This window comes from Salvia hispanica, chromosome 1 (genome assembly GCF_029641045.1).
Source record: "Salvia hispanica isolate PSC_SH4W2 chromosome 1, Shi_PSC_v1, whole genome shotgun sequence".
NCBI classification, from domain to species: Eukaryota; Viridiplantae; Streptophyta; class Magnoliopsida; order Lamiales; family Lamiaceae; genus Salvia; species Salvia hispanica.
Genome location: NC_142692.1, coordinates 28172303 through 28187692, shown reverse-complemented (window position 1 = coordinate 28187692; position 15390 = coordinate 28172303). Strand labels below are relative to the sequence as shown.

The window sequence follows — 15390 nt, the reverse complement described above, 5'->3', positions numbered from 1 at the left end:
CCATTACCCATACCAGTGCGTAGGTGGTGGATTGATGCATCTGTAGTAAAGAAAGCGATGAGAGATGGTGTTGAGTGTGAGTGTGAAGACAGCGCCTGTGTTCGCCGGCAAGCTACAGTGACAGGCGCGGTTTAAGACAAAGGAGAGAGAAACGAGGTGGTGGCCTCCACCACGTGCCTTGTTTCCGTCCCCTCTCTCACGTGCCATACAAAACCGCGTGGACCTCTTCTCTTTTCTAACGCCCCTTTGACAATCGCCAATGTCAACCCACCCAATATTAAATAATTTATTTATTTCAAGAAAAGCAAGAATACTTCCTCCAAATTCATCCTCCTCTGCTCACCCACTTTCTTTCTTTAAATAATAGATTTGCTATTCTTTTCCACTCATTTACATATTCCCCCCCCCCCCCACCACTCTCTCTCTCTAAAAAGTCAGCGCCTCCTTTTGTCCCTCAACCATAAACCAGAAGCAAAGAAATGGAGGATGACTGGGATCTCCACGCCATCGTCAGAGGCTGCGCCGCCCTCACCGCCCCCTCCCCCGCAGCAGCAACGAACAACAACACCAGATCCTTTGAATCTCTCCATACTCATAACTTCTCGGTCTCTTCCTTCCAAGATCTGCTCCAGCCCAGACGAAACGACGTCGTTCCACAAGATCTCTACCAACCCTTTTTCCCCAAATCCCAAATCCCTTTTTCTTTGCCGATTTCGCAAGATCCGCCGCAAACGCAAACGCAGCAGCCTTTCTCTGTTTCGAATGCCCCAAAAATCACTGCTTCTCACACTCCCACCCCAAGGCCCAAAAGAAGGTATTTTAGCCTGGATTTGAATTTCAAGATTGGATTCTTCTTTTTTTGCAGTTTTCTTACTAAATGGAGCATTTTACAGAAAGTGCTACAACAAGAAGGTTTGCCACGTGGCAGCCGAGAATCTATCTTCCGACGTGTGGTCGTGGAGAAAATACGGGCAGAAACCAATCAAAGGCTCTCCATATCCAAGGTGTGTGTTTTTACCTTTTAATTATTTTTTTCAATTTTATTTATTGTGAAAATTGGATGATAAAGATGTGTGTTTTGGAATGATTTTTCAGGGGTTATTACAGATGCAGCACCTCAAAAGGCTGTATGGCGAGGAAGCAAGTGGAGCGGAATAAATCCGACCCGGGAATGTTCATCGTGACCTACACGGCGGAGCACAACCACCCCATGCCCACCCACCGCAACTCCCTCGCCGGCAGCACCCGCCACAAGCCGGCTGAGCCTCCCGCCTCCAAGAATTCCTCTCTCTCACCGTCCGAGAGCCTCTCGCCGGTGCCGGAGAAGCTGGAGAGCAGCAGAGAGGAGGATTTAGCCGACGACGAAGACGACGCCGTTTTTAGCGTTGCGGACATGGCTTTGGATGACGATTTCTTCGCCGGTTTGGAGGATTTCACGGCTGGCTCCGCCCACTTGCAGTTCCCGTGGCTGTCCACTAGCGCTAAAACCACCACCACCGCCGGCGGCCGTTGACCGGTGGAGGAGAAGTGATTAGATAGTTAGATGCTTCTTATTTTAGTATTTGTAGAAGTCAACATTTTTTATACTACTACAGTATTTTTCTCTATTATTCTGGTGTGGGCTGAGTTGTAAAGAATCTAGACATGACATTGTGTTTTTTATTTCATCTTTTTTTTGGTAGTTTTTCAATCATGTATATATGAGAAAAGGTGTTATTTATTGTTATGCGTAATGAAATCATGATTAAGAATTTTATGATTATGCTTAATTCGGTACCTTTTCACATTCCTTTTAATGGGGTTTCGATGATTTCTGGTTTGGGTTTTGGTGGGTCTGTCGCCCAATTATTCCTACACCAAAGTGGAATGTGCCGAGGCTTTGGAAATTTCTAGAAGCATTATGATATTAATCTAAGTAGCGAACTACCAATTGAAAATCAAGATTTTTTAGAGTGATTCAACGAACTCAAATTGTATGAGCAAATGCAGTTTATCAAGCCATTCATAAAACAGAGGGCTCATTTTCTCCACATCCACCAAGAGTGCTACTACAATCAACACAGCCACAATCGCTAAGGAAATTGACCGAAATGATTGCTACCTTTCTTTTTGTACTGAAAAGCAATTCTCATGTCCACGCACTCAGATGGTGAGCATTATTTCATTAAAACTAGCATCTATATAGGCCAAGAAATATCAAATTGTGTATCATTCAAATATAAAGACCGTGTTATGGTGACTCAAAACCCGAGACCGTTGAATGTCACTAAGCAAGCATCACCTTCGTTTTAGGACAAGAACGCTGCCCATAAAGCATTTCCAACACTATACTACAGTAATCTTCTACTCCAATCGTGAGATATGACGATGCTTGTCTTCCAAAGTAGTCTTGGTACAGTTTGGCATATGTCTTCCTCACTTCATTTGGGCTTCCATCTTTGAAGCCGCATCAGCTGCTGCAGATGCTGCGTCACTCAAACCTAGCTTCTCCAATGCTTGTAGGAAGCCTTCAGTGTCAGCAGCTCCAATCTTGTAAGGGCTGTGAGCTGTGCCAGGGAAAGCCCCACTCGTTACTTCATCCCGGTATTCTGAAAGAGCCTTGTTGATGGCTTCTCCTACATGGGCATAATGTTTACAGAACTTGGGAGTGACCTGTGCAGAAGAAATGAAGCCCGTTAGACCTCAGCAAAAATAAGTAGTTGTAATGAGAAGACTTAAAACAAATTTTGAGGAATTAACCTTGGCATGGTGAGGGTGTTGTAGCATTCCAAGCAGATCATGGTACACTAGAACCTGCACAAAAAGTTAAAATTGTATATCTGTCACAAGCAACTAATATAAATGGCATAACAGTCTTGTATCCGAAATAGAGGATTAGTTCATCACATGTATAACAGGAACGCATTATGGTTCCACAAGCTATCTATTATTGAATAATAAGACGCGAAACAGCAAGCTAGTCACTGAACAAGAACCCGAGGCATGGCTAGGAGAAGAAGCTTGTCTGGTCTAACTAGCACAACAGAATGTCTATCCACGCCTAAATGTATTTGGAAGCATAAGCGTGAAAAGGAAATGTGTGAGAGTAGATAACTCGAATGCTGGTCAGCTGCCAAGAACAAACCAGTTATTCAACAGCTTCCCATCCATCCCCTGCTTCCCACCAAATTGAGTTTGACATTAGATGACAATTGTTACTTTTATGAGTATTTGATTGTATAAACAATCTGGAATTTATAGGAAATTACAAGTCTCAATTTATCTATACACGTACTGGGATCAATTTGATCTAACATTAACATGGTTAACTATGATTTCAAGAAAAAAATGAAGAAAGCTTATACTAACTTGGCCACTACAAAAGGGTCCAGCCCCAATGCCGATGGTGGGAATCTGAAGCGCCGATGTTGCTGCAGCCGCCACCGGTGGAGGAACACATTCCAACACTACAGCAAAGCATCCTGCTTCTTGCAATGCCATTGAAGTCTCCACAACCTACAAAATCAAGAGAATCAGTCGAGAATGTCACATGCTACCCTTGGTAAATTTCATTAGCACTACCTTGACTGCACTATCGATGTTTCTGCCTTGAGGTCTGAACCCTCCAAGAACACTGATCGCCTGCGGTGTGAGCCCCACGTGGCCGATCACCGCAATACCAGCTTCAACAATACCTTTAGCTGCTGTGATCCTTGAAGGCGCGCCCCCTTCCAATTTGATTGCATCCATTCCTCCCTCCTTCAGTACCCTCACAGCCGTATCAACTGCCTGCGCATAATTCAAACTGCAAATCACCAACCATACATTCTAACAAATCTGATTCATAACTATGCACATAAATCTAGGCATATGTTCATGGAATTGAACACACAAGCGATGATGAAACTAGTTTCAATGATCCCATACTTAATTTTTCAGTGACATTTTCACAAACACCTAGTGTTCATAATGAAGCATGACCTGTTGAGTGCTGGACTCGTAGGTTCCGAACGGCAAGTCCCCGACGAGCAGGGGGCGCTTGGCGCCACGAGCCACGGCGCGGCAGTGGACGAGCATCTCATCGAGCGTGATGGGGAGGGTGGTGTCGTGGCCGTGAACGACCATGGAAGCGGAGTCGCCGACCAAGCAAACGTCGATGCCAGCGGTGTCCAAATGCACCGCCGAGGGGTAGTCGTAGGCCGTGACCATGGTTATAGGCTCGCCCCTCCTGTGCTTCTGCCGGATGTTAGTGAGCGTGACGCGCTGGCTAGGGTTCTGTGGCATCGGGCCGCCGTAGACGGTGTTTTCCGGGATGTTGCTGAGCCAGCGGAGAATGGAGTGCGGAGAATCGCGGCGTTTGGTGACGGAGGAACTGCGGAGGGTTTTACAGAGGGAAGAAAACATCCTTGCTGGAGGCGGATGGAAGCGGTGGGAGGGAGCAGCGGAGCCGGGAAAGAGGAAGTGATTGGGTAGTTGGAGGAGAAGCAATGAACTGCGGCACGACTTTCAATTTTCGTAAATTCTGTTGACTTATTATTCAATTTGGCTTTAGGCCAATAATAGCCCGGCTAAAAACTCCTTCTGCCATATCATCAAGACAAAAAACCCCTCCTTGTATCATCAGGACAAGAAACTGGACAAACAATAGCATAGCTATAGACCGACAAAATTATAAAAAACAAATAAATTACAATCACGCAAATTACGGAATTAAATTTATGACACAAATACGGAAAAATGCGATAATTTTATTTAAATTTTAAAAAAAATACAAAAAAAAGTTACATAATTTAAAAAATTACATAAAAAAAACTATCGTCGTGCAGGTTTCCGCGACCACAACTCTTCAATTAAATCCTTTTGGAGTCGAATATGAGCATCTACTTGGCGCATCTCGGTATGTACCTTGAGGCCGCCGGCTTCATCGTGAGCTACCCTCCTTCGTACGTTGGGGGGCCACGTCGTGGCTTGGACCTGGTTCATCGTCATTGGCCCAATTAACCAGTTGTATGCCTTTATCTTCGACTATCATGTTGTGCATGATGATACAGGCGTACATTAGATCAGCAATGCAGTCGACATGCCACAAACGCGTTAGACCCTAATTGCCGTCATCGGGACTGGAGCACACCAAATGCCCGCTCCACGTCCTTGCGCCCGACTCTTGCCGTTCCGCAAAGTGGGCCTTCCTTTTATCAGCTGTGCATCTGATCATCTTCACAAAGACGGGCCACCTAAGGTATATCCAATCCGCCAAGTAGTAGCCCATATCATGTTGGTTGCCGTTGGCGAAAAAACTGATGGCCGGACCGACACCCTGGCACTGCTCATTGAAAAGGGGCGATGAATTGAGGACGTTGCGGTCGTTGTTCGACCCGGCTACCCAAAATACATATGCCAAATCCGCAACCGGTAACCAGCTACGGCCTTGAGGATCATCGTGGGATTCTTTCCCTTGTAGCCGGTCGTGTAGAACACTTTCCAGGCGGGACAGTTCTTCCACTCTCAATGCATACAATCTATGCTGCCCAACATCCCCGGGAACCCATGCTTCTCCCCGTGCATCCGCATCAGATCCTGACAATCTTCGGGTGTAGAGCTTCAAAGATACTGCTCACGGAATATTTCAATTACGTCCTGACAGAAATGCTTCAGACAATCCAGAGCAGTCGTCTTGCCGATGTGGAGGTACTCGTCCCACATGTCTGCCGCGCCTCCCTAGGCCAACTGCCTGATTGTCGCAGTGCACTTTTGTATAGCTGTGTGGCCGGGTCTGCCCGCCGCGTCGTACCTGAACCGGAAACACAGGTATCGACGCTCTAAAGAGTCAACGATACGCATAAACAACTCCCTGCGCATTCTAAAACGTCGCCTGAAAAGGTTGGCCCCAAACCGCGGCTCTGGAGCGAAGTAGTCTTCATATAGCCGCTGATGTGCAGCGACGTGATCCCGATCAACCACAGCTCGGCGGTGGACAATGGTTCGAGGTACCGCCGGCTGCTGCGGCTGCAAGGCCCTTTGTATTAGCCGATTTACCTCGTGGGACATGTAGGCATCCAACTCTTCGTTCAATCGTCGTTCGAACTCCTCAGCATCCCCACCACTACCACCATCACTACCACCACCACTACTCATTTCGCGATATTGATCTTGTACAGAAATTAAGAAAGAGAGAAACTCGTAAAAACAAGTGGTGTGAATGAAAATGACGTTAAAATTGCGTATATATAGAGTTTCGATTTTTTTAAAAAAAAAGGGGCTAGCCGGTCGCTAGCCGATCGGGTCGCATAATGGCAGCGAGGCGACCGGCTAGCGCACCGGCTAGCGGTCGGGAATCAGCGTGATCTCGCCGATTTTTTCACTGATTTCGGGCTAGCCGGTTACAATGGTCGGCTAGCGGACCGGCGAGCGCGCGCGGAGCGGCTAGTCGGCCCGCTAGCCGTCATTGGAGATGCTCTTACTAGTATTCTATTCTGGTTCTGGTGATACGAGCTCGACATATTGTTGAATTTTTTTATTAGGATGAGCATCCATAATAGCGCACTAAAGGTAGGACTAGCGCACGAACTAGCGGTTAGGACGGGTGGACGTCCACTATTGCGTTAGGCTAACGCGACGGAGGTCCCGAAGTAGGACGAGCGCTCACCCGTGATCTAGCACCGTTAGTTGATCGCTAGCCGATCATTAGTCCGCTATTGCATGGACATAGATTGACTAGCTGATTTTTTTAATTTATTTTTTTATTTTTTTTATTTGTACGCTATATTTATAATTCATTGCACTTTATTTTTTTTATGTTTGATAAACACCAACAATTTAAATGAATTAATCGTATTTGTCAGTTTGTTTTATTGATAGGGTGTCGGGCTGTCGGCTAGTCAGAGTGCTAGGTTGTTATTGTGTTGTGGTTATTACTAGTGTTGTGTCAGGTTGTGTTTTGTTCTAGTGATGTGGCAGGAGATGTTTATGGTTAGTGTGGATGCTTACGGTTTTAGAAATATAAAGAAAAGTTGGTGAAAAAAGATATTGAAATGTGAGTCCTAAATTTGTGAGTGAAAAAGAGTTAGTGGAATGTGGGAACAATTACCATTTATAAAATATCTCAATCAAGACTCTTAGGGGGTGTTCGATTTGCAAGATTGTATCCGAAATTAAATTTTTAGTGTTTTTTGGTTCATGAGATTCAACCCTACTACTCAATCCTAGATGGATAATCATGAGATAATTAGTCATTCTTAACCCTTAAGGGTGCGTTTGATTGGTATGAGAGTACAGTGCAAGAAAACTAGATAGAGATAGTGTTTTCGGGCCGGAAGTAAGATAGTATGGGATAGTATTTTTATGATGTTGTTTGATTGGTACGATAGTGCTTTATAGATAAGATGTAAAATGACAAAAATGTCCTTATTATTAAATAATGTTTGTATGTATATATGTATTTATATTTTATGACTAAGTTAAGTAAATATATGTTAATGATCATGCTAGCAAAAAAATTACTATTCCAATCCGTCCCACTTTAGGAGTCTCAGATGAGTTCGGCACGAGTTTTAAGAAATATAAAGGAAAGTTGGTGAAAAAAATAGTGGAATGTGAGTTCTATTTTTTTATATTAGTTTTATAATAAAATATGAGTGGAAAATGGTTAGTGGAATGTGGGGCCTAATACTCCCTCCGTCCCACTTTAGGAGTCCCGATTTACTACTTTTGGGTGTCCCACTTTAGGAGTCCCGGTTGGAATATTCCATAATTGGTAATAGGCCCCACATTCAAACATTGGAATAATTAAGAAATGGAGCTCTTTTCAGGGCTATTGAATGGCATCAAACGTGCCCTAAAACTAATACTCCCTCCGTCCACAAACAATAGATCTATTGTTGTTCGGCACGGGTTTTAATGTAGAATTGGTAAAGTAAGAGATGAGGAGAAAAAGTAGGTAAAGTAAGAGAGATAGGAAGAAAAAGTGAGTAAAGTATGAGAGAGTGAAGAAAAAATGGGAAAAGTATGAGAGATAAACTTTCCATTTTTAGAAAGTGATCTATTTTTTGTGGACATCCCAAAATGGCAAAAGTGATCTATTTTTTGTGGAAGGAGTGAGTATATAAAGTAGGGACCCACGTATTACTATCTTATTTCACCAACTTTCCTTTATATTTCTTAAAGCACTCCCAATGGGTCGGCGTTAAATCCGGCGAAAAATCGCCGACTATCGCCGGATTATCGCCGGGCGTTGGGGAGAATTCGGCGTTAATTCTCCCGAATTAACGCCAACTCCCGAAAATACGCCGGATTATCGCCGGATTATCGCCAACCACTGTGGGCGATAATCCGACGATAAAAATAGATTTTTTTTTTTTTTTTTAATTTCCCCCCATCCTCATCCCTTTTCTCTTCATTCTCTCCCCATCCTCATCCCTTTTCTCTCTTCATTCTCTCCTCATCCTCATCCCTTTTCTCTCTTCATTTATTTTCTCTCTCTCCATCTATATTTAATGAATTCAGAATCATCTTCTCATTCTCGTCCCTTGAATTTTTTTACTTTGAATTTTTTTTTTCCGTTCCTGTACTATTTTTTTTTTAATTTTCGTCGTTGTAATTTTTTACTCGTGTTTAATACAACGAACTTTATTACTATTATTTGTCTTGTCTTATAAATTAGCTAGCTTTATTATATACAAAAATAAAACAATTAAATTAGTAATGATGTAAAAATGAAATGTTGAGTTAGGGAGAAATAAGGGAGAAACCATTGGAGCAGTTGGCTAAAAGTTGGCTAAAAACTGGGGATAAATTTTGGTGCTGATGTGGCGCTGATGTGGCAGGAGTTAAGGAGAAATAAGGGAGTTTTTAGCCGAACCATTGGGAGTGCTCTTAATACTCGTGCCGAACTCAACCGGGACTCCTAAAGTGGGACGAAGGGAGTAACATTTATGTAATATTCCAACCGGGACTCCTAAAATGGGACACCCAAAAATGGTAAATCGGGATTCCTAAAGTGGAACGAAGGGTGTATTAAAGATAATCAAAATTGTACTAAAGTAAAGAGCAATTTCTACAGCAAAAAATTTAAAGCATCCAAAACAATACATAGTTAACACAAATCATATTCAAAATGTCTCAAAAAAGGGTGAACAAATTAAAATTTCCATTGATTTTTTTTTTTAAAAAAAGCAGACAAATTTTGAAGAAAATAACATTCTACCTTCAATAGATGAGAAACCCAACTCCAAAAACACAATGAAAACAGCACTAACAAAAATTACTGCAATTTGTCCACCTATTCGACATCCTGATGCTGAATTTGTCTCATGATTCCTTCAAATGCGACAGCGCGTAGTAGATTAGCTACGATGGCGCAGATCCGAAATCCTCCTTCAATCCATAAACGATTTATTAGAAATGGGTCACTCACCCCTTAATAGGGGTAGGTTATCCATATTTATATAGAGAAGTTAGGATCGGCTTGATCACCAAGCCGATGTGAGACAAGGATTTGGAGAGTTTAACACGCCCCTCACGTGTGGGCCAGAAAGGACATCGGTCTTCCACACTTATATAGAGAAGCTAGGATCATCACCAAGCCGATGTGGGACAAGGATTTGGAGAGTTTAACACGCCCCCTCACGTGTGGGTCAGAATGGACATCGGTCTTCCATCACGTGGGTAGGCAATGCAAGAGATAAAGAGATAAATCATCATCGACTTGGACCCGCTCTGATACCATATTAGAATTGGGCCACACTCATTCCTTAAAAGGCCTCATAAGGGAAGGGTTATCCAGGGATTTGGAGAGTTTAACACGACTACCTAATTATCGGTGAGGTGACCTGCGGTAGAATGGAGGTGACCGGAGATCCAACGATTCCGACGAGGCTGTGGAGGATCTCGAGCAGCGCAGCTGACTGTGTGAGGATGAGCGAGTTCTCGACGGTGCTGCACACGGATTCGTGGCCGCGGCAACCGCGGAGATGGCGAATGGGCAATTATATCCACGATATTAACAAGATTTTGCTAAGTTTCTGTGGTGCGATGGCAACCGCGATGTTAATTCTAGATTCAAACGAATATGGTCAGCCAACGTGGACCACCGCTACCGCCGGTGGCAGTTGCTACCATGGAGAGGGAGAGGAGAGATGTGGTTGAGAAATCTAGTGGGGTGAGAGAATAGTTGCAGAAGAGAGAAAGTAAAAATAAAAGTTGGAGAGAGAGAGAGTCATAAGGCACAATAATGGATATCATGGGGAAACAGTCCACTATCGGAGCATTTGAATGTTATAGGGTATTCTCAATTCTTGGGATAGTCCACCGGGCCTAAGCGGGCTTTTAAAAATTTTCGGGCCTAAAGATAGTAGTATCAAGCCAATCAAAGCAAGATAAGAGGGACCACGAAGAGCTATCTAGATTGTATCTTGATATTATTTTATCTTGAAAACTGAACACTGTCTTAAAATGAAACAATAAAAAATTATAAAGCAGAACTGCTAAAGTACGACGGAGGAAGTACTACTTCTTTATTCTTATAAAAAATAGACTACTCCCTCCGCCCACAAAAGATGTCACAATTTTCTTTTTAGTTTATCTCACAAAAGATGTCACATTTCCTTTTTTGGAAAAAATTCTCTCTCACATGAATATAAAAATTATATTTTCTCTCTCCATTTAACACATAAAACAAAACCTCCTAAAATCTCGTACCGTCCCACAAGTGTGACATCTTTTGTGGGACGGATGGAGTATATTTTAGGATTCTATATATAATAAAGAAATTTGTGTTTATTTGTATAGAAATACGAGGAACTCACCCAATTTTAGAAGTTAATTGTATGTACTTCTCCGTCCATAAAAAAGTACTTAGATAAATTTTATCATTTTTGGTCCTCCATTAAAATTAGACTACTTTCTAAATTTTGAAAATTTTAAACATTTAAATACTACTTCTTCCCTCTAATTTAATTGAGACATTTTTTTTGACCAAAGATCAAGAAATTGATTTATTAAAGGTTAGAGTAGAAGGAATAAAGTAAAAAAAATGGTAAAGTATGAGAGAGAACCAAATTTTTACCTAAAAAGGTAATGACTTAATTATATTGGAACAAACAAAAAAGGAAATAGGACTTGATTACCATGGGACCGAGGGACTCATTTCTTACTTTTCACCCTAATATCTTATTTTATCAGTTTCACATTAAAATTTATGTCATACACAAATATGACTATTTATTGTGAACTGAGAAAGAATTATGAGGTCAGTTATTTTCCAATAAACATAACATTTATTCTGCTAACATAATACTTTTGATTAATACTACGCCACATAATTAGCAAATTATGACTAAACACGATCCATTGATTTTTTTTCATATAAAATAAAAAATTTCAATTTGATGAATAAAATTAAAAAATAAAAGTATACCTAGTTTATAAATTATAAATAAAATTATTATAATGTTTATAGATTACAAATTAAATAGTGGCACAACATAAAGATTAAGTAAATAATATCATTATTCACTAACTAACTTAAAGACTTTATTGACCGTGCAAGTGATAAACAATCGGTCAACAACCGGTGTTCAAAATATGATCAAACCTACCTCTTCTTCATAAAAGTGAATCCAAATATAGAATTACATAAATGAATATTTTTTAAATAATGAATTTAATTGCTTTAAAGTCTTTAGAACGTCTAAAGGGGAGAGGTAAATGGATAGATAAACTAATATAACTACCATATTTACCTTTTTTTCATGAAAAATTATGCTCCAAGGGGCGAGGTATTTGAGAATGTATTATATCTTTTCCCATTTTTGAATAAGTATCCAAGGGAGAAGGTATTTGAGAAGGTATCACACCTTATGTTTTTTTAATGCATTTTGTACTATTATTTTATGTTTAACAAATCATTTACCTTTTTATATACCCTTTTCATTTGGAGTATGTTTCTTTTTGGAAGGGTATATTTCACTTTTTGAGGAGGTCTATGGATGATATACCTTTTCTTCTTGAAAGACCTCATAAAAAAACATAGTACATCTTAGGAATTTTAATATTCTTACTCATACAACAACATGAATATTTTGATTTTTTGCTTTAGAGCGTCTGCTATGGCGGAGATCCTGGTGGACGTCCAACCGGCGTGCCGGATGTTCGCACGGGACGTTCGCCATTAGGCGACGGAGGGGCGGACACGGACATGAGGTGAGGACATCGGATATCCTCGGCATTCCCGGGACGTCCGTTGGGATATCCGCGCGACGTCCACCATTGTGTCGGACTGACGGACGTCCCAATTTTTAAATTTAATTTAATTTTTTTTTGTAAACTCTATACATACGGCTCGTTACAAACTCTATATATACGACTCGTTGCAATCTCTATATATAGTTATATACGATTTCTTAAAAAATTCTAACACATGTATTATCGTAAAAAATGAAGGGCTAAAACAAAAACATATCATACCGTCGGGTCGGGGGCCCTCCGTGCCTCCGGACCCCCGGCAAAGGGGCGTCATCCCCCTTGACCCCCTGACTCGCTGACCGGGCAAACTATAGAGATTCAAGGCATAACATGTACTCCCTCCGTCCTAAGGAAGATGACCCCTTTCTTGGGCGGCACGGGATTTTATGCAGTTATATTTTGTGTGGTAAGAGGAGAGAGTAAAGTAAGAGAGAGGAAATAAAGTAGAGATAAAGATGTTTCCATTTTAAGTAATGGGTCATCTTGATTGGGACAAACCAAAAAGGAAAGTGAGTCATCTTCAATGGGACGGATGGAGTACTTTGTTTGAATCATTTTTTGGTTTGTGATGTTTTTTTTGTCACACCCTACCCTATTTGACGTAACTACGTATAGTAAATAAATTCAAAATTTAAAATAAATAATCCACACGTCAAGTAAATAAAATACATATATTATATAATTTCAAAAACCAACATTTATCAAGTACATATTTCAAAACATTCTAAAAAGTAGTGAGACCATCTCACCACTCTATACACTATACATTTATCTACATGCGGAAAAGATGAGGATGAGAAGGTTGCCAAAAATGTGTCAGCCGCCGACCCTTATAATAACTGTAACTAGGGATGTCAATCGGGTCGGTCCATCGGGTTGCGGGTTAATCGGGTGCGGGTTAGTCGGGTTGTGATTTCTTTCGGGTTATAAAAGTTCAGCCCTAACGCTAAAAGCTCGAGTTTCGGGCTAGCCCAACGGGTTAATCGGGTTGCTACCGATAGGATTAACATGCGATCAATCCAATAAATAATGATGAAAATTAGTTATATTCATCAAATGTAAAATATTTAATAATGATAAATTTGAGATATATGCTTAAACTCAATCATAAACATAATCAAATACTAATATTTGAGATATTTCATAAATTTTAATGTATATTTTAGAAATTTAAATAATTTTTTTAGTGAATTTAAAGTTTTTAGTTTATATATCAATTATTATATTAATAAAATTTCAATATATAATTTATATATTAATATAAAATTGAAAGTTACTTTTTTAGTTATCTATAATTATAAAATCAATCAATGAAGTGTCGAATTAGGAGTACAAATTGGAATTATAAAAATTTTATCGGGTTTTCGGGTCTGGCCCTAACGGGTGCGGGTTAATCGGGTGCGGGCTAGTCGGGTTGTGATTCTTTTTCGGGTTATAAAAGTTCAACCCTAACCCTATAAATTTGGCGGGCTATTCGGGTCAGCCCACGGGTTGCGGGCTACATTGACATCCCTAACTGTAATTCATGTCATCCCACGTATCATTGATACCTTATTCCTGAAAAATATTAGTGGTTTATATGAGCCACAACTCAGTGTATATAAACCTTACCTTTAATTCCACATCTCAAAATCAAACATATTCTTTAATCAATATATATAACAATAACCAACAAATATTAGAAACAATTTCATATACATATGCATATGCCACTCTGTTCAATTTATTATTCTGTGACTGGTCAAGCCTGACATCTGCCCGGGGATTCCATTGTATCTGATCCGAAGGTCTCATTGCCATTGTACATACATATATATATATATATATATATATATATGACCCGAAGGTCCATTTCCATTATATGTATGACCCGTAGGTCTCATTGCCATTGTATACATTTATATGACCCGTAGGTCATTGCCATTGTATATATGATCAGTAGGTCCATTATCATTGTATATGACCCGTAGGTCCATTGCCATTGATATCAGACCCAGGGCATGACTGTTGCAGATCATCTTTAATCCAATGATTCAAATAATTCTAAAACCATATGCAAACATATGAATTGCATCAATTACATATTTATATCATATAATTTATTTACAATATATAACATATATCCATTGCACCAATCACATATTCATACCATATTCCACCATCTATATCAAATAATACATAATTATATCAGAGTCACATCATATAATCAAATTATTCACTTTATTTAACATCTAGAAATAAAGCACATAAAATATGTAAAATAAAAAATGTGATTTATACATACCTACCTATAATAGATAACCTACTTGGACTTCCGATTATGTCTTCTGTTCTACAACTCTCAATTCTGAAGGTAACAATATCTGTGAAAATGCATACCTAAAGTTCAACCCTCTCTTCCCTTTTCTTTCTTTTTTTTTTTTTCTCCTAAGAGTTCCTCTCGTTGTTAACAATCTGATTCTCACTCATCGCTAAACTCGTATTCTAATGCATATATACTTTTTTATCTAATACTCAAGAAGATTATAAACTAAATCATTTTAATTTTTCTATATTGAAACGAGGACATCAAATATCCACTCCACAACTTTACTACTCTATTATGTTACATTTATATAACTACACGTGCGAGTGCATATATTTGAGTCCTTATACCTAAATCTCAATTCTCATATTTCTATATATATATATATAGGGAGATGATCAAAATAAGAATGCATTTAAATCCAGAAATGCAGCCCAAATCTTGGCCCTAGGATTAGATGATCTAATGGTCAATAATTAACTCAAAACGCGGAAGGTCATAATTAAGTAATTTTAGGTCATATTATAAGATTTAGGTTTATGTCATATTAAGATCATTTTAGGTCATGCTTTGTTAGCATGACCTAAAAATAAACTAACTATGACCTAAAAATGCCCTACGTATGACTTTATTCTGCGTTTCTGTATTTAAATCTGGTCTTCGTAGATCAAAACTATATATATATATATATATATTATATAATTATGTTTACGTAATATATATATCTCATGCACATATATACTTCTGTGCACAAAGACACACATATGGACACACTCATATTAACAACTAGCATATGATAATTAAAGAAAAATATACTCCATATATTATACGCATATAATTCAACTAAGTCAGTCATCTAACTTTAT

The 15390-nt window shown here is 39.7% G+C and overlaps 2 protein-coding genes across 2 annotated transcripts; one reads left to right on the top strand and one right to left on the bottom strand.

The window, feature by feature from the left end:
• The first annotated feature begins 397 nt into the window (after positions 1 to 397).
• Positions 398 to 1769, top strand: LOC125222890 (WRKY transcription factor 22-like). Its single transcript, XM_048125757.2, has 3 exons — positions 398 to 814; positions 894 to 1004; positions 1096 to 1769. The coding sequence occupies exons 1-3, from the start codon at positions 480 to 482 to the stop codon at positions 1511 to 1513; spliced, it is 864 nt and encodes a 287-aa protein (XP_047981714.1). The 5' UTR covers positions 398 to 479; the 3' UTR covers positions 1514 to 1769.
• Positions 1770 to 2194: 425 nt separating this feature from the next.
• Positions 2195 to 4502, bottom strand: KPHMT1 (ketopantoate hydroxymethyltransferase 1). The gene is made up of 5 exons (XM_048125756.2): positions 3961 to 4502; positions 3562 to 3768; positions 3349 to 3495; positions 2740 to 2793; positions 2195 to 2652 (listed from the first exon to the last, which is right to left on the bottom strand). The coding sequence occupies exons 1-5, from the start codon at positions 4381 to 4383 to the stop codon at positions 2416 to 2418; spliced, it is 1068 nt and encodes a 355-aa protein (XP_047981713.1). The 5' UTR covers positions 4384 to 4502; the 3' UTR covers positions 2195 to 2415.
• Positions 4503 to 15390: the final 10888 nt, after the last annotated feature.

Bases quoted from the DNA above. Each gene is read 5' to 3' on its own strand.
- LOC125222890 (XM_048125757.2), top strand. From the start codon at position 480: ATGGAGGATGACTGGGATCTCCACGCCATCGTCAGAGGCTGCGCCGCC. The intron at 815-893 runs GTATTTTAGCCT...AGCATTTTACAG, and splicing joins ACCCCAAGGCCCAAAAGAAG to AAAGTGCTACAACAAGAAGG. The intron at 1,005-1,095 runs GTGTGTGTTTTT...ATGATTTTTCAG, and splicing joins AAAGGCTCTCCATATCCAAG to GGGTTATTACAGATGCAGCA.
- KPHMT1 (XM_048125756.2), bottom strand. From the start codon at position 4,383: ATGTTTTCTTCCCTCTGTAAAACCCTCCGCAGTTCCTCCGTCACCAAA. The intron at 2,794-3,348 runs GTTAGTATAAGC...CTTTTTGTGCAG, and splicing joins GACCCTTTTGTAGTGGCCAA to GTTCTAGTGTACCATGATCT. The intron at 2,653-2,739 runs GTTAATTCCTCA...TCTTCTGCACAG, and splicing joins AACACCCTCACCATGCCAAG to GTCACTCCCAAGTTCTGTAA.